This window comes from Ptychodera flava, chromosome 20 (assembly GCF_041260155.1).
Source record: "Ptychodera flava strain L36383 chromosome 20, AS_Pfla_20210202, whole genome shotgun sequence".
Lineage (NCBI taxonomy): Eukaryota > Metazoa > Hemichordata > Enteropneusta > Ptychoderidae > Ptychodera > Ptychodera flava.
Genome location: NC_091947.1, coordinates 23,240,946 through 23,267,683, shown reverse-complemented (window position 1 = coordinate 23,267,683; position 26,738 = coordinate 23,240,946). Strand labels below are relative to the sequence as shown.

The window sequence follows — 26,738 nt, the reverse complement described above, 5'->3', positions numbered from 1 at the left end:
CTATGTAAACAGTTGAGGAAGGATAAGCAAAGTAAGTACAATATGCCTTCTTTCTGCTGGTCTCCTTGGAATATAATAATAGGGTAAATCAGCAAAATAAGAGACATTTCAATTGAAGTGTGTGAGCTTAAATTAGAAACTGTCATAAAACATTGGTTCCAGTGATATGTGCTCAGAAACCATAACTGTTTTTATTCGTTTTCCTTAAGCTCTTTTGCTGAAAATAATTTGAAAGTTGAACATTGACTGCAGATATTTTAAAGTGACACGGTCACCGTAAATTTGCATATTCCATATATGGTAAAGGGGCGGGGCTTAGTGGACGTACCATCCACTGAATCACTGATTGTTGTCAAGGACGCCATTTTCTTCACCGCGAAGTTCAAATGTTTTCGTCGATACGATGGACCATGGACGTAACCAGCAACAGTCGGCTATAGCCCTATTTAGTGCAATTGAAGCCAGTATGATCGAAGTAAATGAAGGGGTAACGGGCCGTGACCCAACTGACGCAGAAACCCAGTCTCCTTGTAGCTGCAAGGGAGCCTGTGTAAGGAGTTGTCCATGCAAGGCAGCAGACGATAAGTGTAAACATGAATGCGGCTGCAATAAATATCGGTGCAAAAACAGAGTAAGTTATTTCCGATTGATCAATTAAGATTAATTTTTGTGTATTGGAGTTTACAAACTCTTTCCAGAGTATTGTCAAAATAAAATCATGTTTAAGTGACATGATTTCTACGGACATCTGACGAAGTGATATCGTCTGTCGGCCCGGTTCGCGCACCGGTAACCTTATCGTACGTCTGCATTGGGGTATGATTTGTGCGTCGCGACAGTGTGGGTGTCACAACTGTTTTTGCTATTGTTGTTGAAGCTGTTGATGCGGTTTTTTGGAACAGTGGTTTACGAAAAAGCGGTTTGATATATTGCCAAAATACTATCGTCAGTCGAATGTAGTTTCATTATGACGTACGTGTACGTACCGTTGTGCCTAGCTGTGGTTCATAGCTGTGGTGTTTTTGGACGGGATTCCTGCCTTTTACGGGCTGTGGTGGCGGGGTTAAAATAGTGAAAAGTCAAAACCAGCTCGTAAAAGGCAGGAATCCCGTCCGAAAACACCACAGCTATGGACCCACAGCTACGTTGTGCCCGGACGGAGGCTTTTTGTTGCCCTGTTGGTGTCGTATCCTGTTTGTTTTTGCTGGCGAAAATCAATGCACCATTGAATTAGTTGATGACATAGATTTTTGTTGAACTCGTTTACATTTTCCCATGACTTTGGGATTTTCATATCGCCATTACAGGAACAGAATATTCCCGGTAGTTTACTGTAGTAGGTGTACCGTGTAGGGGATATGAGCGATGACTCATGGTCCCTCTTGGCATGCTCTGTAGTGTAGGATAGGATGTGGACGCGCCATTGATATACTATGTGACCGTACGTACGTCTTATGGCGATGTATAATAATTCGTTTATGTCTCAATGTCTCATATATATATATATATATATATATATATATATATATATATATATATATATATGTATATATATATATAGAGAGAGAGAGAGAGAGAGAGAGAGAGAGAGAGAGAGAGAACAGACAAACAGATAGAGGAAATAACACAATGTTTTCTGTAGTGTCTGTATTATTTCAGTTATCAAATTTGATGAAGATTGTGAATTTAAAACTATTTAATATTTATCTCATTTGATTTGACAGCAAACCAGTGGCAATACTGTGGAAAATAGACAAACATCCTGCTATACACCTGGAAGTTGTTGTGATAACACCATTGAAGTAAGTATTATATTTGTCAAGCATAGAAGTGTAATTTTTATAAGTGTACTTATTATTTGATCATCAATCAGTGAATCTTTTTCAATAAAAACAAGCGTTCAGTAAGTGGTTACTTGACAAAATGTAAATAAGTGCCCTATCAGCAATGTGAGAATAAACCGTTTGATTTTCATTGACTAAAACTATTGTTACATTGAATCTCAGTATCTGAATCTTAGGACTTTTAAACTGTTTTTTAAAACTTGTGTTAGATATTTGAAACTTTATGAATGTCTGACTCTGATGAACAATGAATGTGGACATTGCTCTGATCATATTTGAGTGTTAGTTTTGCCTGTGAGAGTGCATGTTTATTGTGTGTGCTAGCTAAGGACCAGGTCATGTGTAGAAGAGCACCCTCATGATTACTTGTCTATAGAAACAATATTTATTGTTAATGTGGATTTAGTTAAAGGATCATGTTCGCACAATTCCGTGCGATGTGATTTGGTATGGTAGACTGGGGTTACAAACTCCAAAATATAAATAATTTTTCATATGTCAGGTATCCATATTTTTATCTTTGCATAGATTTACAATTTTTTACTTTTCACAATTTTTGACACTTTCAGAGGTTTGTTGAATCCCTTGATGGAGATAAGACGAAAGAGGTTTTGAAGAGTATCCTTGGCCAACATCCAGGCATTGCAGCATCTGTCATTGAACTAAGTCAGCCTACCAGTAGCATGCAGTATGACACTCCTAACTGGTGTAGGTGTCAGAGATGTCGACCTATGCCTACACCAAGAGAAATGATCTGCTGTGGACATAGGTCATGCATCACAATGACACCAAATTGTCGTCTAGTCTGTGGAACAGGAGAGGTGTTGCGTACAGCCATTGCAAGTCGGTCATATGATTTCGTCTGTACTCCCACATATGACAATCGTTCCATGCGACATGCAGGCTACCGCCAGTATGTAATGTGGGAGTATGGGCGATTAGGAAGAGGAAATCGTGTTGTGTGCCCGTCTTGCGTTGTTTGGATGATTAGGGACAAATTCCCATCTGGGGACGGTTCATATACAGGATTCCGGGATTCAAGAGGGTGTAATTTAATTCTAATCAAACAAGGGTTTCAATGTATTTTAGCTGTTAACTTTGATGATTTTGCAGTATAAGCTTATTTCCTTCTGTATTAAATTTCTTGTAAAAAACCCAGAAACTTTGGCGAAATATCTAAATTCAATGTTAATTAAACAGTGAAATTATAAGCCAAAGATATAAGGCGTTTCAATATATTGTGGAAGTGAACAATAAACTGAATTAACAACACATGACAAATGATTTCAATTTATCTATATGATCCAGTTTATTCTTATTACATATATACTGAAATGAGCTCCTTCTTAGATAAGATTTTCATTGTACAGCATAAATAGAGGTGAATAGTACATATGTATTTCGTATCAAATGGATTTATTAATACTCGTTATTTATTTTCTTGTTTTAAAATTAAAAGTATGGTGTTACATAATCATGTTGTCTTGTCTGAGTACTATACTGATTTGACCTAAAAGTCTATGCAATTATTGCTAACTTGCATTTCTTCTACATGCCAAGAGTATAAATTTGATTCAAAAATAAGTACATAATTTTCTGTCTTCAAAAATAGCATAAGTGACCACAATATTATTTATTATGCAGCAATCAGCATATTTCATATGGCATAAATATAGAGACAGTTGACAAATAATCCACTTGTCTAATACAATCTGTAAAAAATACCGTTAATGACACGGCGAGCGCAAATTTTTTACTAAGTGGGTTTAGTACTATATCTGCAGCTTGATAATTTCTCGCAGACATAAAATTCGGATACTTTTATATGACAAATTTTATCATTACTCTAAAAGATGAAATTGTAAAGTATTCGTAAGTGATGCTAAATCTTTATTTCAGTCACTTGACCTGTGCCAGCTAATGACTACATATTTTATCAAAGTTACAACAATTTAACTCTGTATACTATTTTTCAAGTAAAGCAATCAAAACTTTTTAAGGTTTTCTCCACTGGAAGCAGATCATCTCTCAGGCCATTGTGAATGAATTATGTGTGAAAAAAGGTTTAGAGAAGGAGATTTTTAAAAAGTATTATTTTTCACATTTTTCAATGACCTTTGACCTGTGCTATACCTATGCAGCTAAGTTATGGCAATGGCTTATTCTGACAAATGTAAGAGTTCGGGAGGGTTTTTGTAAATGAACATTGAACAGTAGAGGACCAAATTGAAATTCTACTCTGAAATTTTGGGATGCCCTCTGTCTTTTGACCCTAGCAAAATACTGTACCTCATTAAAGTTCCACAAGCTGTATCTTTTGTCAATCTTTTCAGAACTTTTGTTTTGTGGTTTCCCTACACTTTCTACATTGAATCCCTAAACTGTAATTTAATACCAAGTATTTAGCATATCAACACAACCTGTATGAGCTATGGCAATGGCTTATTCTGACCAATGTAAGAGTTCGGGAGGGTTTTTGTAAATGAACATTGAACAGTAGAGGACCAAATTCTACTCTGAAATTTGGGATGTCCTCTGTCCTTTGACCCTAGTAAAATACTGTACCTCATTAAAGTTCCACAAGCTGTATCTTTTGTCAATTTTTTCAGAACTTTTGTTTTGTGGTTTTCCTACACTTTCTACATTGAATCCCTAAACTGTAATTTAATACAAAGTATTTAGCATATCAACACAACCTGTATGAGTATAATCTCCATTGTTATTGTTGAAAATTGTATTCAAGTCCGGACTAGAATTAATTTGTAAACAATAAACAATTGTCACTACACACATACAAGTTGTGTTGACTAAAAGAATACTTGAAATTTCAGCATGAGAAACAGATTAGGGTCAGACACGGTAGTTGATATACAGAAGCAGAATATTGAAAAACTTGCCACAAGTTACAGCTTATGTCCCTTTAATTATGCAAATATCTAATAATAAGGTTCCCAATGGAGCTGTAGGTCTAATTTTTAGTACATGGGCATAACTATGGACTACAATATTTTTGATAAATGTCACATGACCCAGATGACCTTTGACCTAAAATATACATACATGTGCATAATTCAGTAACCACAAGTGTTACCCGCTTCATATTCGGTATGATAGGAGACTTAGTGATGGCACATCCGAAACTTCATCAAATATGCATGTATCTAATTCTGGGCTTACCAATAGAGATAGGGGTCTGATTTTTGGTACGTCAGTATAACTATGGACTACAATATTTTGGACAAAATGTCACATCACCCTGATGACTTTTGTACTTAAATATATATATATATATATATATATATATATATATATATATATATATATATATATATATATATATATATATATATATATATATATATATATCTCCACAACTCAGTGCTACTCAAGTGCTACACCCTTCATATTTGGATGATTTGAGAGCTTATGGCAGCATATCTTGTACCTCATTAAATATGTGCATATCTAATTCTATACTAACCAATTGATATCGGGGTCTAATTTGTATGCCGATAACTGTGGTTTTCAAATTTTTTGAGAAAATGTGACATGACCTAAATGACCTTTGACCTGAAATATACATATATTTCCATAACTCAGTAGACAAAAGTACTACACCCTTCATATTTGGTATGATGTAAGACATTGTGGTGCATCCTGTGCCTCATCAATTATGTGCATATCTAACTCTGGGCTAGCCATGCGCCAGATGTTTGAATTTGGTACACATGTATAATTTGGGGGAAAAAGATATTTTTGCCACAAAATCCAACAGGCTCACACTAACTATCATCATCAATATGCCTGTAAATGCCTATAAATAATACATGCGGATAATTATGGTTGGAAATTTTTTTGACAAAATGTCATGTTACATCCGTGACCTCCAACCTTGTATATGAATACTGTGACGGTATCTATAAGAACCTAGAATAAAATTGCAAATATGACATTAAAGGGATACAGTCGTTGTAACTGGGCTCAAAGGTGGTATGGAATCCATATGACCCATGGCAACGTTGTATCCAAGGCAAATTGGTGATTGATGAAAGTTGAATGTCATAATCTACATTGTAGGAAACTTGCACAGGGACAGTTCTGACGACTATTTCCCTTTAAACTAGTCCAATATTCATTTCAATTCAAGGTAATACATTACCAGGTCCATGGGACATTTGTGATTTACAAATTTAAGTAGGACCATCCTGAACCACTGATAGTTAGTGGTGGTATCAGGTGTCCTGAATGGCTAAGCGTACCCCGCTAGCATGTTACGTAACATACGTCAGGATTGGTCCCAAATTATCTAAATATTATGTCATGAAATGATAAGGATATGAATCACTGTTAAAAGTCAAACCCAGGAATACTGTCGCTAAAGTATTTCCACCAGCAATTTTCAAGAAATAAATTTACCAAAGTGTCAAAAATGGCCCCTAAAATTTTATATTGCTAATTTTGTCATACTTTCAACAATTCAGATTAGTTACAACCTTAAAGTACATCAAATCATAATTTTAAAGCGATTAGGCAAGCTGTTGCTGAGAAGAATTTTTACCCCCAAAATATGACGAAAATCACTAAAATACATACTATACTCTATATATAAATTCTCAAAATGTGACAAATCGGAAAAGCCACATTCATGCAGTGAAACCTGTCTAAAACGTACCTATCATAACTGGAAACCTATGTTTATTCTGGGCAGCTTTTCAATTCACTTTCACATAGAACACTGTGATTAATGAATCTCTATAAACCATATACCTCTTTATACTGAACAGTTTTCTCATTGCCTTCTGTGTTAAGTTTAGACAGGTTTTACAGTATTTTGAAATCTTGATATCTGTTCACTAACTATTAAATGTGTCTGCACAGGAGGGATGGGTGCAATGTATGGTGCAATGCGGCGAGGATCTTCCTGAGAAAGAACTGTTGGTTGCTTTATACCCTTTTGGTCTATTCTACGTTTATGCAATATGAGCGCAGTGATGACAGGCAAATATGAGTAGGTCTTCTTCTCCTTGACTGGTACTGCTGTCCATCTATTGGATCTCTTGCTGTATTTTCTTGCATAGCGCTGTTCACCAGATGAAGTTGTTGCTTGTTTTCTATGCAAGTGATGGTTATGGTCAATAGCTGCAAGTAGGACCCGAGCTTTCATGTTTTCAAATCTGAAAAGAATAACAATAGAATCATCAACCTTCAAAAATATTTTTTTTGAAAAACATGACAAGTTCATACACCACAAAAAAATACTGTTTCTAGTCATTGAAGTGTTGCAGAAATGATGAAGTAATATGATGTTTATTTATTTATTTTAATTACGATAGAATGTGATACGTTTTTCCCATTTTTCAAAACCTGTAAATGAAAAAATGTAAACAAGTCATTGACAATGACACAGTCCCCACTTGTACTTTAATTACAAGTCCTCTGAGAGGAAAAAGTCCTCTTCATTAATTAGGTCTGTGATGAAAAATACTGCAATACAGATGGGGCTTAATGGTCAAAAATGAGTTCCATGGTGGTGAAAACATGAAACCAATGTAAGCCGCCATACTAATTACAAAAGGTCATTAAAATGAATCAATTAGTACTTAAACAACAGGATGCTGCCAAACATTTTTGCATCCTATCCTAACACTGACAGATTATCACCGGTAAAGTTTGATGCAGTACAATTTGTTTAGACCTGCCTGAGTTATGGCTGAGGACATGAAAAAATTGTAACAAAACGGCTGCCATGCGGCCATATTGGATCATATCGTGAAACAAATTGACGTGCATATGCATGACATAGGTCAATGTCCTTGTGCAAACTTTTAATAAAATCGATTGAGACATGCCTGAGTTATGGCACTGTACATGAAAAAATTGTAACAAAATGGCCGCCATGTGGCCATATTGGATCGTATCACAAAACAAATCCATGTGGATATGCATGACATAGGTCAATGTCCTTGTACAATATTTTAATAAAATCGGTTGAAACGTGCATGATTTATGGCTCCGTACATGAAAAAATTGAAACAAAATGGCGGCCATATTGGATCATATCGTGAAACAAATTGAGGTGCATATGTATGATATAGGTCGATGTCCTTGTACCAACATTGAATAAAATCGGTTGAGATGTGCCTGAGTTATGGCTCCCTACATGAAAAAATTGTAACAAAATGGCTGCCTGGCGGCCATATTGGATCATATCAGAAAACAAATCAACGTGCACATGTATGACATATGAAGTAATCCTTGTACCAAGTTTGAATGAAATCACTCCAGGCATCTCTGAGATATCTGCGTGAACGGACGGAAGCACGGACGCACGCACAGACGCACGGACATGACCAAACCTATAAGTCCCCTCGGACGGTGTCCGTGGGGACTAAAAAGTGTTGATGCAGGCAAGGAGAAGAAACAATTCTTTTGGATTACTTCATCTACTGTTATAAACAATAGAAGTCAGCATGTATTAAAACTGTGTCTTGAGACACCAACAGTATTCTGTTCTTATGTGTTACAGGCAAATAAAATGTTCATTTTTTTGTTATATCCAAGTGTGTTTGAACTACAAGATTAAAATTAACAATAAATAGCAGTATTCACAGGACAAATAAGATGTTTGTTAAAAATTGAATATGGACTTGCTTTGAAACTTACTTGTATGATGTTCTCTTTGAGGCATACATGAGTAATGTGTTATGAAAGGATTCTAGGTGTCCCGTGTGCCTGTTGAAAAATATATTCAAACATATCAGAAAATGGCTATTTCAATGTTTAAAAAATACTGCCAATGACATGGTGTTGCTCACATTTTATTGGAATTGGTATATACACGGGTACCTAAGATCAAGAATGAATGTTCTTTCTGTCTGTTCAGAGCAGCAAAATTCCAGTTTGATGTTTTGACAATGATTACACTGGTGTATTTAGAGCATATTTGGTCAATTTCATGTTGATTTAAAATATATCAGACAAAGTACTTCAGTATGTTAAATTGAATCCAACAGCTACATGGTGTAAGCTATCAAAACTGGGGTATTTGCATGTCAGTTGGAGGTGTACCATTGCTCCTGTCCTCAGTGAGTACGAGGGTAATAAGAATACACCTCTAACATGAGTGAATCAGTGCAGTTTAAATGGCAGTACAAGTATTACCTGAACTTCGTGTAATAAGCAAATGACCTCAACAGGTTTCTATCCATTATAATATCCCGGAGGGCTTCCATAGGTGGTGAATCAGGTTCCAGGTATTTAGTAACTTCATTGATTGGACCATGATCACATGCACCTCCAAACCACTCATGGGTGCCTGTCACATGATGCAGGATACTTGTCCATTTATTCTGTGTGAACAATAACAAACACTTTTAATTTAAAAGACATTATATACTGGTCTAACATAGTTACAAATTACACTAGTCGGAGCTGGTTCATCAACAGTTCAAGTTCTGATATTTGAAAATTACAAAAAGGAATATAGATAGCTCCACGCTAATTTCAATTCATCATATTAAGATAACCCATAGGAACGTGTATACCAAACATCTAAGCTATCAAATGGGTAGTTTTTGAGAAATACATTTTTTTGACCAAAAATTACAAAAAATTGCCCAAAAATTACAAAATTGAAAATTTCATAAGAGTGTGAATTCATCACATTTTGATCAATCTTATGAACCTGCATACCAAATAACAAAGGCATCATATGAGCAGTTTTTAGAGAGACAAAATTTTGACCAAAAATGGGGAAAATTGCCCCAAAATTACAAATACAAAAAAGTTACTACAATTTTTAGAAACACGACTGGGGACAGATATACCAACCCTCAAAAAAATCGGACAAGCTATTTCAGAGAAAATGATTTTTTGACTAAAATACTACATAATATTACCAAAAAAATACAAATATGCAAATTTCATCCGCAGTTGTACACACTAAATTTGGAATACCTAAAGGAACTTATATACCAAGTTTCAATCAAATATGACCAATGGTTACTGAGTTTTAGCAGTCTCCAAGATTTTTCCTTTTTTCCCTAATTTGAATATTTTTGACACTGACATGTTCATTTGAACAAATTCACATTTCCAACCCTGGGTGCACCTATATACCAAATACTAAGATAGTAGTTGCTGCTGTTTAATAGTTTTGATCTGGATGGACAAACAGACAGATATACATAAATACATATGTACGTACGGGGTATATATACATACATACATACACACAGACGACATGTAAATGATATGCAAATGAACTGATTCACCTTATACAATAAACTCTCTTTGGTATACCAAATGAGAGTTAAAAATGTCATGTTTTTCATTGTTTTAAAGGCACATGTGAATAAGATAAATTAGATTACCTTCAGGACATCAATATCACCACCACAGGTTCGGGAGCTATACCAAAAGTGGTTCCTGACAGCTGACTTCCATTTCCGCAAATCATGATTCCCTCTCATATTAGCAGCCTAGACATATTGATAAATAGATTAGAGACAAAATTATCATTATTTTGAGTATTCAAGTTTCTTTTAATTCTTTTAATTCTTTATGCCTGTTTTTTGTTCATTGAATCTGGTAAAATCCCCAGTTGTCACACCAGCTCAGACCTGGTATAATGGGGACACAATGCACAGTTACTTACATCATTTAATTTTTGGAATGTATCTAAAATTGCCAACTTGTACATGGAAACACTGCATGATTACTTCAATAATCTAATTTTTGGTATGCACCATATATTATCATGGAGTAGATACAATATGTATGGCCTTTTTGGGATAAGAGTTGAGTTGTATTGAGCATATATAAGACAGTAGAAACAATATATATGATTTTTAACAGAAACAAAAACAACCAAAATATTCTCAGTAATTGTCCCAGTAAAGAATATATAAACTTTTACTATTGTGGGATGAAGAAACAGACACATCCAATAAACAAACATAGGAACTAACATAGGAAACCTCAATAGAAATTTTCTCATCTGTTTTATTTAGAACTGTGGTATATTTACAGATATGTAACACGAGTGCATCAAATGTCTGTCATATCATTATTCTTATACATTTACAAGAAGTTTTAAACTATTTTATTTTATTTTCTGTAACTTTACCTCAGCTGGATGGTAAGGATGCACTTCAATACTACATGAATGGCATGGTACGCCAGGGTTCAAACCCCACAAGTACACATGTACCATAGTGATTTTTTTATTACCTCTGATAACTTGGCATTTATCTTGGTTGATTTGTGCCAGACATCCAACTGATGTTCAATATTGCTGAACGGGGCCTTTTCTATGAAATGAAATAAAATGAAGTTATGTTAGCCTTGTACCATTTTTGCTCTTACATTTAATTTTCATGTTAACCCTAAACTGTTAGATGAAGAAATATCATAATTTCTCTTTACCTATGTATCTGCAGTGTAGGATTTGAGGCAAATGAATACTCACCATTCATAATGAGTCATTATCATCAAATCTAAATAAACAATGCTCATTGATATATTTTGCATAGATGAACGCCAATCTGCCTCAAATCATAGATTAGATAGTATGTACTTTAAATTGACACTAATTAAAACACATCCACAAGTCTAAACTATAAGAAACCCACCTAGGTCTGTAAAACCAGGCAAGATTTAATGTGACAAATCAGACAAGCCACATGATAAGGCCCAAGCCCATAAACAACAATATCGTGTATAACTGAAATAGTATACACCCAACTCTGTATTTGCTCTCATTCCCTTATCTTCCGTTTACATTTTGACAGTAAGTATAGCTACTCATCACAAACACAAATCTATCAAATTATTGACATTACTTGATAGTGAAAATAAATTAGCATCGCCAATAACCTGATTATGCACACAAATACATTCTCAGTTACCTAATCTATATTTCAAATCTAGCAATTTCTGTAACAAAAATGTTGTCAAATCAGTAAAGCACAGGGCCTATCAGACTGAACATCACAGATAATGACAGGTGTAGGTACAATAAAAATAAAGTTATAATATACAGTACCAGAATCACATAACTTGTAGCTTTTGCCGCGCTGTTGGCCTACCTGCTGGTGCGGTAACTTCGCGGTAACACCTCTTTTGTTAGCTGTTGATTTTCTTTGTCCTCGATTGCCGTAAATGCAGTAAGTGAACAATAGTTCCCGCAGCAGTTGCGACAAGTAAAACAAAAGAACGTGCGGTATTGCGGCAATTGACGAGGTGTTAATGACCCCAAGTTGGTTGCCGCACAGACCTTTTGTGAAGGTTTGCTTTTGCCCCGCCCTCTCACAGTACGTGGTTTATCCCATGATGCAACTCGATTCGTACACACAGAGATCACCATTCTACCACCGAGGGCGCCATTACAAATATGACTAAAGCTGTCTAAAAATAGCCCCCAGCTTGAAATTGAGGTCGAATGCGTACGCATGACTTTTATCCTCGTTCGCAGTTACGTCAATGTGATAGCCCGAAAGACGTACATTTTTCAGTTTTTTTCCGGATCTTTATAGCATTTTTCTATCCAAAGATCCATATCATTGAAAATGGTCGTTAAGTTTTCATTTTTTTGCCCTTTTTGGGATATTTTTAGCTATCTCTTCTCTGGTTTTTTATCGATGATGCCTGAAAGAGTGCATACGCCATTGCCATGCTTGCTCCGAGTAAAATTATGTTCCCAGATTTTTATTTGACCGACATTTGGAAATTTCAGCGCAATTATTTAGTAAAAAATGAGATTTTTAACGGAATTTTGGCTATTTCTCGATTACAAACGTGGATTTTGAGAAATGGTCAACATTAGATTGTCGTGCAACTAAATACGATTCCAACGATATACTGCTTGCCTATGTTGACCCCAAAATCGAGGGAGGAGATAGAGTTTGAAAACAGACAGTCACATCGGAATGAAAAATGTACTTTGCCATGTTAAAATTTTGCTTTTGTATGCACATGCACTGTACTCTGGCTTACGCTCGCTTGTGCCGGGATTAAAATCGTACGAGACACGGCGCTGAAACAAATACAAATGACATGGCTCATTGGCTGTATCTGTCTCTTATGTACCGGTATTAATCATGTAATTTCTCGATCGCACGAAATATGAATCAATGTTCATTTTTGCACGGTCCTTGAACTGTAAAGACTAGAACAGATAGGAATGTGGCTTTGCATTGCCAACTGTTGACAACACCTCTTTGTTACGATGCGGTTTTAGGGTTGCGTTGCCGTCTTCTCCCGGGGACCGGCTGATGTAAACAACACTGGCCGTACGTAAAACTACAAAGGCGCTACGCAGCACGCTGTTTCTGCACGATCACAGGAGACTGAAGAGTTTACAGAACTTTCACGATCGCTTGTTGAAAACTGCGGTCAATTAAACCTTCACACCCGGCGTCAACAGCTTTGCTGGTTTGGAAGGGGTGTTGATTCAGTGCAGCTTGCGTTCGCCGAAATGTGTTTCTGTCAGTCACCGCGTAGCCAGAGCTGACATGACATTCAGCACAGTCCCTCTATCCACCGGAGGGACTGTGCATTCAGTAACTCGGTAATGCATGCTATCAATGTATCAGACATCGCAGCATTTGTGCTAATAGTTCAATCCTTATATCTGGCCGATGATAAATACATATACGTGAATACAAGATAAACTTCCACTGTTAGTCTAAATATTTTCGAGGCGATCGCAACGCGCTGATGACTGTATCTGCATGTACTCAACTATTGTATCATGTTTCTATGGGTGCATACCCGCAATGGGGATAACGGGCAGGCCGATCTCCGTGTGTACAAATCGCATTGCATCATGGGTACTTTCACGTACCGTGCCTCTGAGTTTACGATCACGATCACAAGTTTTCACCATAGCGATCTCGGCAAAGTTGGGTACCTGAAAGCATTTCTTGCATTTTTTCCCTTTGTACTCTTTGTAAGTGTACGGTAATGTACAGTATACAGCAAAACTTGCATTCAGACTCGGCTGGTTTTTGATAGCATTTAGACGCGTTCAAGACGCATCCGAGACGCGTCCGAGACGCGTCGAAAACACGACCCTTGCAGCTCATCTCACAATGGAAAGATTGTCAAAAGTGCCATTCGTAATGTACATACAATACTCCTATTACCTCGCGTTTTTGTCACGTTCTTGACGCTCCAATTCCTTTCGTCTACTATCATAAAATGTAGCAACTTTTTGCCCAGTCAATGTTTAATAGTGCGAACATTTAGAGAAAAGAGCGATTGATTACATGTTGTTGCTCCAAAACTGCTCAGCTAAACTCATTGCATTATCGATATCGAGTTGACCATGCGTTGTTCACTGTGCATGTCCACGAGAAAATCATTATCGAATGGTCTGGCCCGATGCCACGAAGTAATTGCTAATACCGGAAGTAGCATGTACAGTTGTGGTATTGTTGACAAAATGAACAGAAACACTGTTCATTCATGATCTGCGAGCTTTCAGTTTGACAACAATCTGTTTTATTACACTGTATGCATATGTATTATTGCCCGATTACTGTATTACTGTTTCACCCTTGCGTCCTTTTTACATAAGCATAGGATTAAAAAAACACCAAGAAACGACAGCTCGCATAGGAAATAAAATTTACTACGAAAACCCAGATCTTTTATTTTTCGTCTTTTCCTTTTTCATGATGTTCTGAGGTTGCGTCATGCGTTAGATGAACGCTACACAATAAAACAGAGTGATTAGTTGATGAGTACGTTGTTACGAAAAACTCATGTCTACGCAGTTGTAAGTGTTTCTCATTCGTGGCATAGATGTCAAGCAGATGATGGTAAAGGGGCCGACTCGATACTAAATACGGTCTCACGTTTATCCCGCACCGTTCGGAGAGGTTACATGTATCAGCTATTGTTAAAAACGTAACGATTTAATTCCCATTTGAGTACAATAACCGGACAGGTATAAATGGAATTCATGTTTGAATCCAATCGAAATTTTCCTCTGCTCTGGCGGAAATCAACCATAGGCAGGCTTTACCCAGCTTTCCTGCAATTTCGATGAGCATGTCATGTCCTCAAACGACATTTTACGTCTTTTTTATCATTGATTGCAATACCAACGAAATGTTTAAAAGGGAACTTCCAAACATAGAGGGAATGGCTCGGCAATTTCAGAGTTGCGTTGTTAATTCTGAATGAAATCACAAATGCGAGTTCGAAGTCTGGCAACAAACTTTTATTAAATACATTATTATTCGATCACTGTATTATTGTTTTAACCACTTTCGTCCTTTTTACACAGGCATATAATGAAAAGACCAAGAAATAACAGCTATTATGGGAATAAAATCAATTACGAAAACCCAGATCTTGTATTTTTCGTCTTTCCTTTCTTTATAATCATTCCGAAGTTGCGTTATGCCTCAGATAAACACCACACAATAAAACGGAGTGATTAGTTGATGAGTTCGTTTTACGAAAAAAAAAACCATATCTACGCAGTTGTAAGTTGTTACTCGTTCGCGGCTTAATTGTCGAGCAGATGATTGTCAAGGGGCCGAATCGATACTAAATACGGTCTCACAGTCACATTTATTCCGCACCATATGGAGAGAGGTAGCACGTAGCGGCTACGGTATTGTTAAAAACCCAACGATTTCATTCTCATTCGAGTAAAATAACGCGATAGTTGTAAATGCAATGCATGTCATATGGTTAGGTCCACGGTCCCTCCACGTGGAGGGACCGTGTTAGGTCGAAAACATTGGCGAGAAGTAAGATAAATAACCCGCGAAATTATCGAGAAAGTGTAGATCGCATCGTCATTGCAAAAGCATGGCCCCATGACCTTTGGACTCTGCATGACCTTGATCACATAACGTTGTCATAAAAGTGGCAATATTGTCGATTAAAGCACGGTCCCTCCACAACTTGTGGAGGACCGTGATTAAAGTAATTTCGAAAATAACTGCAGTGATAAATATTTCTTCTAAAATGAATCCGCTAAAAATGACTCACCAAAAGAGGTTTAAATCTTCTTCCTTTTCCCTTGTTTGAGATCATGACAGAGGCATTTCATTGTAATGTGAACGTTAACGAAATTTACCTTTGGCGGAATCAACCATAGGTAGGTTTTACGCCACTTTGCTGTTCGATTTTAACCAAGGCAATTTCGATGGATATGTAATCTCGTGTTGGCTGTCAACAACGCTTTCAGTGGTGACGCAACATACTCTGAATTTTGTAGAGGAATGTATTCTGAAAAGGTTGCCTTGTCAGTTGCTTGACATGTATCAATCATGTCATTGTCACTTTACAGTACGTGACAATGACATAGTGCTCTTACACTCGGACGGAGATAACTTATCCTTGTCACTGTCGGCAAACGTTACAGCGAAGACAATGTCGTAATTCTACTGGTAATGCAGTATTGTACATGCTGTTAAACAATTAGATTGATTGGGGAGGACACCGTGACCGCGACATTGCACTTTTATATGATATCCTATATTTACGGCTGCTAGACTATACGATATCGAAGTTAGATTGGCTTAGCTAGATCTATAAAGGGCTTAAATCTCCGATATATATCGGATATTTACTTGCGATTTGACAGAATCTAGTATCGTCTAGTATCGAAGCTAGAGTCAGTCTTTGGAAGTCGGGTTTGGCCAGAACTGTGAGGTGGTGAAATCTCACCGCAGTCCTGAAAACGTCGATATGTCAAACTTTGGTACTAGATTGTAAATATCCGATATTTAAAAATTGTGCAAAGTCGCGCCTTCATGTGATTGGAGAACAAATGTTCATGTACTTTTATAAGTGCACATTCATGAGCTGCCTCGGACATTCATGACCATGCATATTCCATTCCCGACTTTGATAATTCCCGAAACGAATACACAAAAATCATGTACAACGTAACAATGCACACAACGACGCAATCGTACATACTTCAGGGGCGCAATTAATCTTAGATTTATTTCTGGAGCTTGCTCAGTATAGGTCTTTAAAAACATCACTGCACATCGCATCGATATGACTTTCTCACACCAGAATTTCTTTACTTTGAACTAATATTGACATACCGTCCCTTCACGAACACATGGAGAGGACGCAACGGTGCTTCGTAATATAATGAGGTGTACCTCGATTGTAATATTAAAACTGTCGTATCTCGTGATCTTTCCCCGTCGGATAGAGTCACCTTACGGCAGCACGATCATACACCTGCCTCCGTTTGCCGAAGCCCATAATTGTATTTTACACTGCTGCGTCTTGCGTAGCGGCAACGAAATACCGGTAGACACAAGCTAATAAGCTTACTTCTGAGCGTAGCAGCCATGTTTGCTTCTATAAATGCCCGATCTGACAGGTTGCGTAGTTGATGACGGTATCAATACTTCCGCGATATTGCTCATTTTCGGAACTGGATTTTTCAACATAATGACATGTCGGTTGTTAAATTTAATTATTTAGTTTTTTGTTCCACACAGAGAATGAATATCCAGCGTTTTAGTGACCAGTTTAGTCCCACTGTGTAATACTTCTCTGAACACAGTGCATGCGTGACCGCTCAGATAATTTTAAAAACGGACACTGGACAGACAAGCTTGGCCTTCGCGCCTCGGTAAGATAGTACGCCAATTCGGCTACCTCGGAAACATCAAGTCAGATCTTTTCACAGACAAATAAAACTGAATTATAAGCAAAATCAGTTCGCCGATGAAATCACTTGCAATTTTCTACAACATTGTTACCGTTGACTTAGCTGGTACGGACTCATATAACCACAGTCCCTCCACCCGGTGCACCCGTGATATAAGATATAAACTAGCGTACCATCACGTTGACATAGGAGCAAAGTCGTACGTGAAAAAAAGTAAAGGAAAACATGCAAGTTCTAGGTTTTCAAACAAATTTTATTGAGATGTAAGTTGATTATCATTTCCTTGTCGCTAGCGCTCCCGTTCAAGACCTGAGTAGAAAGGACACGTGGTTTAAAATGTAATAAATTGACGGGGCACCATTCTCTTGGATTTATTTGGTGCTCACTGTTTATTTTTTTACCCAAATTTGTAATTTTTCTAACAGAACATAAAACCAATGGAGAGCACAGTGTCTGTTGCTGGTAGTTTTATTTGTTTTGTATTTTAAATTTTACTACATTTGATCTGCGAGGTATAATCATCTCAGAACGAGTTAGTTTTACCCGGGAAGACAACTTTTTCAAGTTACCTGTCCTGGTGGGTGGTTGCAATGCCCACGAATTTCGAACACTGGCTTTTATAAGTTTTCAAAACTAGTGAAATATCCGTGACAGACTCGAAGAGGATGTCTCCTTGTGAATGTCCTTGAACCCATGACCGCGAGCGTCGTTTTTTCTATGCGTTCTCTTTGTATAATGATCGATATACGTACATATAGCGTTGGATGGGTGATACCATTTTCACGAAGTGGTAAAAAGCAGGGGTATGCAAAAATGTCGTTGCCAAGTCACAAAGAAATTCAACCGCAAATCGCAGTGACAATGCAATTCATAGGATTTTGATCAGTTCTAAACTAAAACTTGAAAAGACCAGACCTTGTCCATATTTTTTCATTCTTTAATTATTATTATGAGATAAAGTGAACGTCCCCTCCTGAAAGATAGTCAGGGCCGGATGCTTTGCAACAAGTCTGGTACGTGAGTTGTTCACTTATGTAACATGTACATAGCGATGTGTAATCGGCGACCCGACCGCTCTGAAACAATTTCGAAAAGACTATGACTGTAAAATCTTGTCTTTCCTTGTTCACTGTAATAAGCAGCGTGGCATGAATGTCCAACGTAGATTTCTAAGTGCTATGCCCACACGATGTTTCCATAAACATGCCAGACTGGGCCTGTAGCTACTTCGTCAAATCGCCATATCCCCATTCTCGCGAGCCACAGCATAATTTCTGCTTCGCTGACCTACGCCAAAACGGGTAGCGCTGAGCTACTGCCGTAAAGAGGCACATTTATTACGACGATGAATATCCCCAGCCGGTTCCCTATGTGTGCAAACTTTTGACGATGTCGGGACCCTAGAAAATTTCACAATCTACCTGTGCTTTGAAGCAGTCTCCAAGCAGCAAACTGTCTCGCGTGAATTGTCTTCCATAAAATCGATCAGTAATTTAGTAAATTATTTTTGCTGTGTTATTTCCTATTAATTCTACGAGGGATAATAAATGGTTTCTACAGAGCTTCCGTTAGGATATTCAAACCTGCGTAAGGCTGTACGCAAATGTTTTTATTATTCGCGTAAAATGTATCAAAAATGCGTACACGTATACGCACTTATAAAACAGCTGTATACGCCATATCGAAAACTAGTTCAAAAGTCAATGAATAAAGTGTTCAATAAACATCAGCAGTGACAATTTTTTTGGACGAGTTTTACAATCTTTAATACTCTTCTGTGTATATTCTCTGACGACGGTATTCGTTTTCTGACTAATTACATTTAGATTACAACTTCCGACAATCTCTTTGCTGCCTGTACTCTATCGTCGCTGCTCTGAAGTCAAATGCGTAAAGTTTTGGGCCTTCCATGGTTATAACTATCAGATCATTTACGGCATCTTCACTCAGATAATTACGTTTCGATGTTTTTAATCGTGTTTTGGGTACTGAACCCCCATTCACACGGGACAGATGACACTGGAATCACGGCTGACTTTGCAATATTTGGTGAGTTCACGATAATCGTTGTAAAGAAGCGTACAGACCGGCCATTAAACTATTATTTCTAAGTCTGCTTAGCATTAGCTTAAATATTCGACGCAGAGATCTTCAGGGTTTACAAGCCCGAATTCAAAGAACGTATGCAATTCTGGGGTGAAGAAAACGTAGTTCTAAGAAATTACAGTTTGAATTTAATCTCGAAAAAAGACAAACAATCCAAAAAAATTCAACTGATGTGGGGTTATTACAAGGAGATAAGGGTCGTGTACACTGTTATTCGGCGAAAGTAACACTAACTTTTTCAATTCTGGCGCCAGATTTTTCACCTGTAATGAAATATTTAGTCTGAAAGACCGTTTCTCAAACTGCCAGTTAGACCGGCTCCAAGTCTGTGGGCATATCAAAACATATAGTAAATTGAAGGACTAAATATCAGTAGACCGTCGGGCTAAGTTGTAGGGCAGTTGGGATTGATCGCGGGATGATCGCCTGGCTTGGCCAGCTATGCAGTTACCATGACTTTTTGGAACTTAGCTTCCGAGAAAAGCCAGGGGACTGGGAGCCAGTTTAACTTCCGGTAAAAAGCCTGGAAGTGAAGATACAGCTTGCAGCTTGACAAGCGTGAACAAGGGCTGATAATTTATGCAAAACTCGTCAAGTTGACGCTTTGAAGGCTCGTTGTGCGAAAACAAAAGCGATTTTAAAATCCAAGACTGCTTTTTTTTGGGCTCAGTATGTACCCAGCTCTCGATTGCCGTCAACGGAACACCAAGGTCTATTGCATACAGGTAAAAGTCGCCACTTATTCACAGTAAAATTGCCAAAATATCTATTTCCAATAGTAACAAAGCATAGACTTTAAAAACAGATCCGTTTTTAAGGTCTATGAACAAAGATGGTCTTGATACCGTAAACTGCGAAACCTGTCCGATCGGGCATTTCAAAGCGCAAACATGGGTAACTGCCTATGCCACAGCGCACATCGTTGTGTATAGACTACAATTCTTTCTATACTAGGTTGCGGGGACTTTCGTACTGTCATAGAGGCGTCTTTGTCCGACCGGGAAACATAAGGAGATACGACAGTTCTAAATATTACCATGGCGGTATATTTCTATAGTATTAGAGCACAGTCTCTCCACAGATTGTTGAATGACAGTGACAAAAGTTAGGACAAACGATGTAAAATAGGAAAGTCATGAGCACTACACTGATGACCAGTTGTATTTACAGACTCCCTGTTAGTTTCACCATGGAGGTAGGAAGCTTCTACCTCCATGGTTTCACGATCGATCAAGCAGATTACGCAGCGCATGGGTGCCTGAGGTTTCACCCGTCCGAAGAGAAATAAATGCGTCTGTAGAATTATTGTTCGCAATTTACTGTCATTGAAGGCTTTATAGCACTAATCCTACATTATCTCCACAAACTTTGACGCGGTCACAAGGGAGTACATGGTCATTTTTCACCTCCTCGCATGATACAAACATGAAGCTATGGAACGGGTGTCATGATCGGTTGACGATAATTTATGAGTGAAAATGAGGAAAGCTTTATTTCAACAAAAATTCTGCATTTTTAGTCGTGGATCGTACTTGTGGAAATTTTAAAACTGTATTTGAGCATATACCAACCACTAAAGTTGAAATGACTGGTACAGATCAGTGATCAGTTCCGAGTTCACCGGCATTCACTTCTTGCATTGAAAAATAGAAAACATGTCTTCTGCGATGTGTTGTGGCATCAACTTACCACCGGACCGTGACTCACCTGATGGTCACAATCATCGAATAATTTCTCTTCGACATCATGTCTCTCTCAGATCAGCGATGTCATCTTTATTTAAGAAATTTATTAAATTATCGATCGGATTCAAACTCGCAACATACCGCACCCGGCCCACCCAGCCAGAGAAATATTTTACAGTGATAGGCTATTTATTGTGTTGTGTACCAAAGAGAAAGACATGATTTATATTTCCCTTTACAATTTTGGCGATTTGGTGCTCAATTACTGGGAATAGCATGCTAAGTTGCCACCTTTCCTGTCTTGCTGTGTAGGCCTACAGCTGACCACTCCGTGAAGTTCAAATTTGCATTTATATTTGGTTTGTAGTAGGCCTACAGAGTCGCAATTTCTTCAGCTGTGTTTTGAAGCTGTCAATCATTCAGTTGCCGCACAAGTTTCAACATTTAGAACAATAGAATGCGATCGCAACTAGGTGTTACCGCAGCATTTGAGTTGCAGTGTGTTGCCGCACTGCTGTTCCGCATGTTTTGAGGCATCAGTGAGTTCCCGCAAACGCGTTGCCGCAGTGTTTGCGGCAATAAAACAATGAGAAGTGGGCATGAAACAATAGATAGCGCAGACCTTGCGGGAGAGAACAATGCTACCGCACAGTTACCGCATGTTTGCCGCGTACCGCAAAATGCGGTTACAAGTTATGTGATTCTGGTACTGTACGCAGACTACATCAGAGTGAGTCGACAATTTAAAAATGATGGCTAAAACAATATTGACTTCATAAACTTGAATCATCTATGTATATTCAATATACTTTCCTCCCATTAGAGAATAAGGTGGGCTAACTACAAAGTGGGATACAGAATTAACCAACAATCCAACAACTATAAGCAAAACCGTTGTTTACGTAAATATAGTGAGTACCATAACAAAAAAGTAAAACATAGGGCCAATATCCCTGAAGCTACTATAGACGGTACAGAGGACATACATAGCATAAGATGTGATAAAGTGAGAGCAGAGGTCCTTTGGCAATATAGTGTATTCTTATGGCAGGAAAACTGTTTCAGAATGGCTCATACTTACAGAGCCCCTATAAACACAGACATTCATCAATAGCCAGCATAGAAAACTGCCATCTGTGTCTATAAAAATGACAAAAATTGCCCGAAAAATACAAAATTGCAGATTTCATCATTATTTTGATGTATTATAAATAGGATAACCCCTACAAATCTGTGTACCAAATATCAAAGCTATCAGATGAGCAGTTTTTGAGAGACAAATTTTGCAAAAATTGCCCCAAAATTAAAAAAATTCAGATTCCATCATAGTTTTGATATATCAACTTCAGTTTATCACTACAAACCTGCACATCAAATATCAAAGCTGTCAGACAAGTGGTTTTGATGAAATAACTTTTTGACCAAAACTGACCCAAAAAAATCCTTAAAAATTCAAATTTGCATGTTTTATCACAATGTCAACAGATCTCATTTAGGTCATCCCTGGGGACCTGTATACCAAATATCAAAGCTGTCAGACGAGCAATTTTGATGAAATAAAGTTTTGACCAAAAATGATAAAAAATTCCTTAAAAATAGATTTGCATATTTCATCACAATGTGAACAAATCTCAGTTAGGTCATCCCTAGGGACCTGTATACCAAATATCGAACCTGTCTGACCAGCGGTTATTATGAAGAAGATTTTTTACCAAAAACGCCTTTTTTGTTGCTAATTTGCATATTATCAACAATATCAAACAATTGAAAAAAGAGAGTTTCTCAAAATCATATTTTACATCCACACAACAAATATCAAATCAGTAAGTACTGCGGTTCTCAAGATATTTGAGTGGACGGACGCCTCACAAACGGACATACATACACATACATACATACATACATACATACATACATACAGACTGACGCCGGACGCCGGATGGATACCAATCCAAATAGCTTCTATAGACTACAGTAGCTAAAAATGAAAAAAATACCATGCAATACATCAGACATGCAACTACTTTTCAACAACCAAAACCAACATGTCCACCTATAACTTACTCATCACTGACATAACTTGAGAATTGGCATCTGTGGTAATTTCCTGCACATCTACTTTTTCCATAAGAAATAGTAAACCTTTCCTGAATGCATGTAATTCCATAACTGGACTCTTCAAGGCAACTTCTCTCTTATCACTTAAAACACTATGCAATATATAGCCTAGCCTATTCTCCATAAAGGTATAGGAACAATATTGTGCTGAGAATCCAGGAGAATCATTTCTGCCATCTCCAGCAAGAAATACCTCACAACCTTCCAAAGCACTAAACATTATGTTCTGAGTTTGGAGCCAGAACCTATTAATAGTGGGTGCAGTATACAACCGTGTAATCCTATAAAATGTTGATTCTGAAATGTGAAGCAAGTTGAACGCTCGGCATAACAAAGAAATTTTACTGTAATTGTTCCCTGACAGAAAAATGGAGCTTGCCATAATAACATTATTGATGTAGCATCTACCATCAGTTTCTGATGACGACCACTCTCCATTATGTCCAACCCTACATGACCAAGAAATAACTATGGTACATCCAACAGCATACTCTTCAGCCTTGACAATATTAGCACAACAACCTTTCACCAGACATTGTTTTGGAAAGAGTTGTCTAAGTTTTCCCAAGCTACAAACAAAGCGTTTTTCAGCAACATTGCTCTTTTCCCAATTTATATTTTCATTAACAACTGTATCATAGTAATTTGGAGGCAGCAACCTTTCAGATGAAGTAAAACTGTGATCAGTATCGACATCAACTGAAACATCCATGGGACAGTCACTGATATGTTGTTGTGGCCAAAGAGTTGGTCTAGACTGTGATTGCTGGAAACTTTGTTGTGTACATGTCTGTGAGACTGTGCATGGTGTGGGTTGGGTGCTAACATTCTGTTCTGTGTGCTGTGGAAGTTCTGCTTGGTCACCTGCAATCTCATTAGACAAAATGGTCTGACATTTGCTTAAATCACTTTCAGCAAGATTCTCAACTATGGACAACTCCAAATCAGCAGCAGTACCCTCACAACCACTTTCATCAGAACAAACAGACTCAGTATCCATCACTTCACAAAGCTCATCATCATTGTCTACATCATCCTCTACATCACTGCCATCACAAAAGTTGGAACTGGTATCTGAGTCAACATTCAACTGGTCGGATGCAGTACTTACAGTATTGCTGTAGAATAATACAGATATTAGTCTTACATCAAAAACTTAACACCAACATCAATTAACAAAACAAGTCATAAATTGGGTCATATATCTTTACAAGTCTTTGACAAGACTTCTAGTATCTTAATGCTCTGAAATTATACTGCATTTAATTAAAAATATGGAGAATGTCAATCTTCTGTATGATAAAACAGATATTGATGACAGTTGATCAATGAATCAGAATAGTACACTGCAATGTTTTGATACAAATTATAAATGACACATCAAAATTACTCGACATGTTGTTTGCTATAAAGCTATCACGGTGACTTTGTACTAAACTGAATGAATTCCTTTCATGGCGGTAGAGAGTGAAAATGTAAATTGCACGCAGTGTTCTTCCCAGAACAATTAATTTTGCGAAAACAATAGAAACTCATGATCATAACAATTAATTATATTGCTCTGCAAATTAGCTGATACTGTATCAGAAATTCCTGGGAACACTGGCATGATTTTATGCGAAATGTAAAAAGCCATAACAATTTCATATTTACCCCCAAGACAAACAAAATTGCATCTCTTCTGAGGAATATCTATAACAGACTGCTACATTCACTAAAAGGAGGACATTGATATCATGAACTAACCTTTCATCGTATATAGGTGACAGATTTTCAAGAAATAGCTGTCTTGGTTGCCCTCCTCGTCTAGGAGTAGACGTGTGTATATCAGAATCCCTAAAAAACATGTAGCAAATAAATACATTATCATAGTTCATACTACTGTTTAAAACTATCCTGAGCATGAATCACAAATGAAAGCGAGTACATTGACACATATTTTAGAGCTAGATGATAGATCTGTAAATCACAGTTTTTTCTGTTTGTCTGTGTACACTGGTAGATACAAAAATATTGCGTTATGATCATCTAACTAGTTGCTCATGATTGTACAAAATGCAAACTCAAACACCGAGTTTACACAGAATGGCTATCACATAGGTCCATAGCTGTGGGTCCACAGCTGTGGTGTTTTCGGACGGGATTTCCACCTTTTAGGGGTTGGTTTTGACTTTTCCGATTTTTAACCCCGCCACCGTGCGGGGTTAAAAAACGGAAAAGTCAAAACCAGCCCCTAAAAGGTGGAAATCCCGTCCGAAAACACTACAGCTGTGGACCCACAGCTAATAGGTCCATGGCAAACCTTACAAATAAAGTCCCTAACCCTAATTTCGTTTTCCGCGTTTTACATGGCAAAAACCAAATCAAACCAAAGACACTAAAACGGTTTATAGAGTCTATGATATTATGATCAAACAAATATAGGCACAGACCTTCTCGCTCCATGGTCTCGACAAACACAAACGCTGTCTATATTCAATCGCGACCACGATAATAATCATCTCTCAGTCACACTATACTCAAATCACGGGTCCGTTCACAAGGTACCGTGCTCAAATAAACAATGCAGAGATCGCGCGAATCTTGCGCTCACTTCACAGTCACCGGTTGATTTGAGCGCCTGTGGTCGCCGGTAATCACAACAGACATATACCATGGACGTACAAACATTATAATAAAAACTTGAAAACAAAATCAGCAACGCAACCATGATCTAACTATTAAACTAAAGAACGCTATATAAACAGTGTACTTACATGGCAGTAAACGACCGCAACAGCATCATCGCAAAATCGCTATCTGTCATACGGCAGAAGTTTGGAGTAGAGTGTTTCAATCTTCGCCAAATCATGTACGATTGATCACTGAGAATGATGCGCTTTCTATTTCTGGTTTTTTCATAGCGAGCTTTTCTATTTTTTATAAACACCGCAGATTTTTTAGGTCGTCCCCGACCACGTAACACCAGCTGCTGTCGGTCCTCCATATTTGATTCGTCAAAGGTCATGCAACTCTGCCGAGCGAGCGCGTACGTAGCAACGTAGTCTGAGTAAGCCATGGCTGGTCGTGCGAGGGCGCCCTTTTTAAAAAGCGGCCACCCGCGTAAAATCTGTGATTGGCTATTAAAAAAACAGGTGACCGAATACCTTTAAACTAATTAAGATAATTACAAGTGAGTCATGTTTCTTTTATGTATCCATGCATCCTATTTTGTCATGTATTGCTAAACATAAATCAGCCAGATCACATATAGAAGTTTGTCTGTTTCATATGCAGTATAATTTTCATGAGATCGACAGATTTGTAATTTAGAGTAGTATGTGC

At 37.6% G+C, this 26,738-nt stretch overlaps 4 protein-coding genes across 5 annotated transcripts in view; 1 reads left to right on the top strand and 3 right to left on the bottom strand.

The window, feature by feature from the left end:
* The window catches only part of LOC139119532 (protein mono-ADP-ribosyltransferase PARP14-like), a 240,592-nt gene that overhangs the window by 6,732 nt on the left and 207,122 nt on the right, over positions 1–26,738 (bottom strand). The window lies entirely within an intron of this gene.
* Positions 1–26,738, bottom strand: part of LOC139120345 (protein mono-ADP-ribosyltransferase PARP14-like) — a 259,128-nt gene that overhangs the window by 205,858 nt on the left and 26,532 nt on the right. The window lies entirely within an intron of this gene.
* Positions 263–3,891, top strand: LOC139120350 (P2X purinoceptor 7-like). The gene is made up of 3 exons (XM_070684691.1): positions 263–631; positions 1,725–1,802; positions 2,414–3,891. Exons 1-3 carry the CDS (start codon positions 404–406, stop codon positions 2,960–2,962), a joined length of 855 nt encoding a protein of 284 aa, XP_070540792.1. The 5' UTR covers positions 263–403; the 3' UTR covers positions 2,963–3,891.
* Positions 3,129–26,540, bottom strand: LOC139120349 (uncharacterized). 2 transcript variants are annotated; one of them, XM_070684690.1, is made up of 7 exons: positions 26,171–26,540; positions 25,161–25,250; positions 11,076–11,155; positions 10,217–10,324; positions 9,006–9,193; positions 8,508–8,576; positions 3,129–7,018 (listed from the first exon to the last, which is right to left on the bottom strand). In XM_070684690.1, exons 2-7 carry the CDS (start codon positions 25,165–25,167, stop codon positions 6,655–6,657), a joined length of 816 nt encoding a protein of 271 aa, XP_070540791.1. In that variant the 5' UTR covers positions 25,168–25,250; positions 26,171–26,540; the 3' UTR covers positions 3,129–6,654. The 2 variants fall into 2 exon arrangements, with proteins under 2 accessions (XP_070540791.1, XP_070540790.1); XM_070684689.1 differs by lacking the exon at positions 26,171–26,540 and adding an exon at positions 25,847–26,162.

What these genes read in the sequence shown, in the direction of transcription:
- LOC139120350 (XM_070684691.1), top strand. Translation starts at nt 404, where the DNA reads ATGGACCATGGACGTAACCAGCAACAGTCGGCTATAGCCCTATTTAGT. An exon ending in AATATCGGTGCAAAAACAGA is followed by an intron (nt 632 to 1,724) that starts GTAAGTTATTTC and finishes TTGATTTGACAG; the next exon opens with CAAACCAGTGGCAATACTGT. An exon ending in GTTGTGATAACACCATTGAA is followed by an intron (nt 1,803 to 2,413) that starts GTAAGTATTATA and finishes TGACACTTTCAG; the next exon opens with AGGTTTGTTGAATCCCTTGA.
- LOC139120349 (XM_070684689.1), bottom strand. An exon ending in TAAATGCCAAGTTATCAGAG is followed by an intron (nt 10,325 to 11,075) that starts GTAATAAAAAAA and finishes CAATATGTCTAG; the next exon opens with GCTGCTAATATGAGAGGGAA. An exon ending in GTGATATTGATGTCCTGAAG is followed by an intron (nt 9,194 to 10,216) that starts GTAATCTAATTT and finishes TTGTTCACACAG; the next exon opens with AATAAATGGACAAGTATCCT.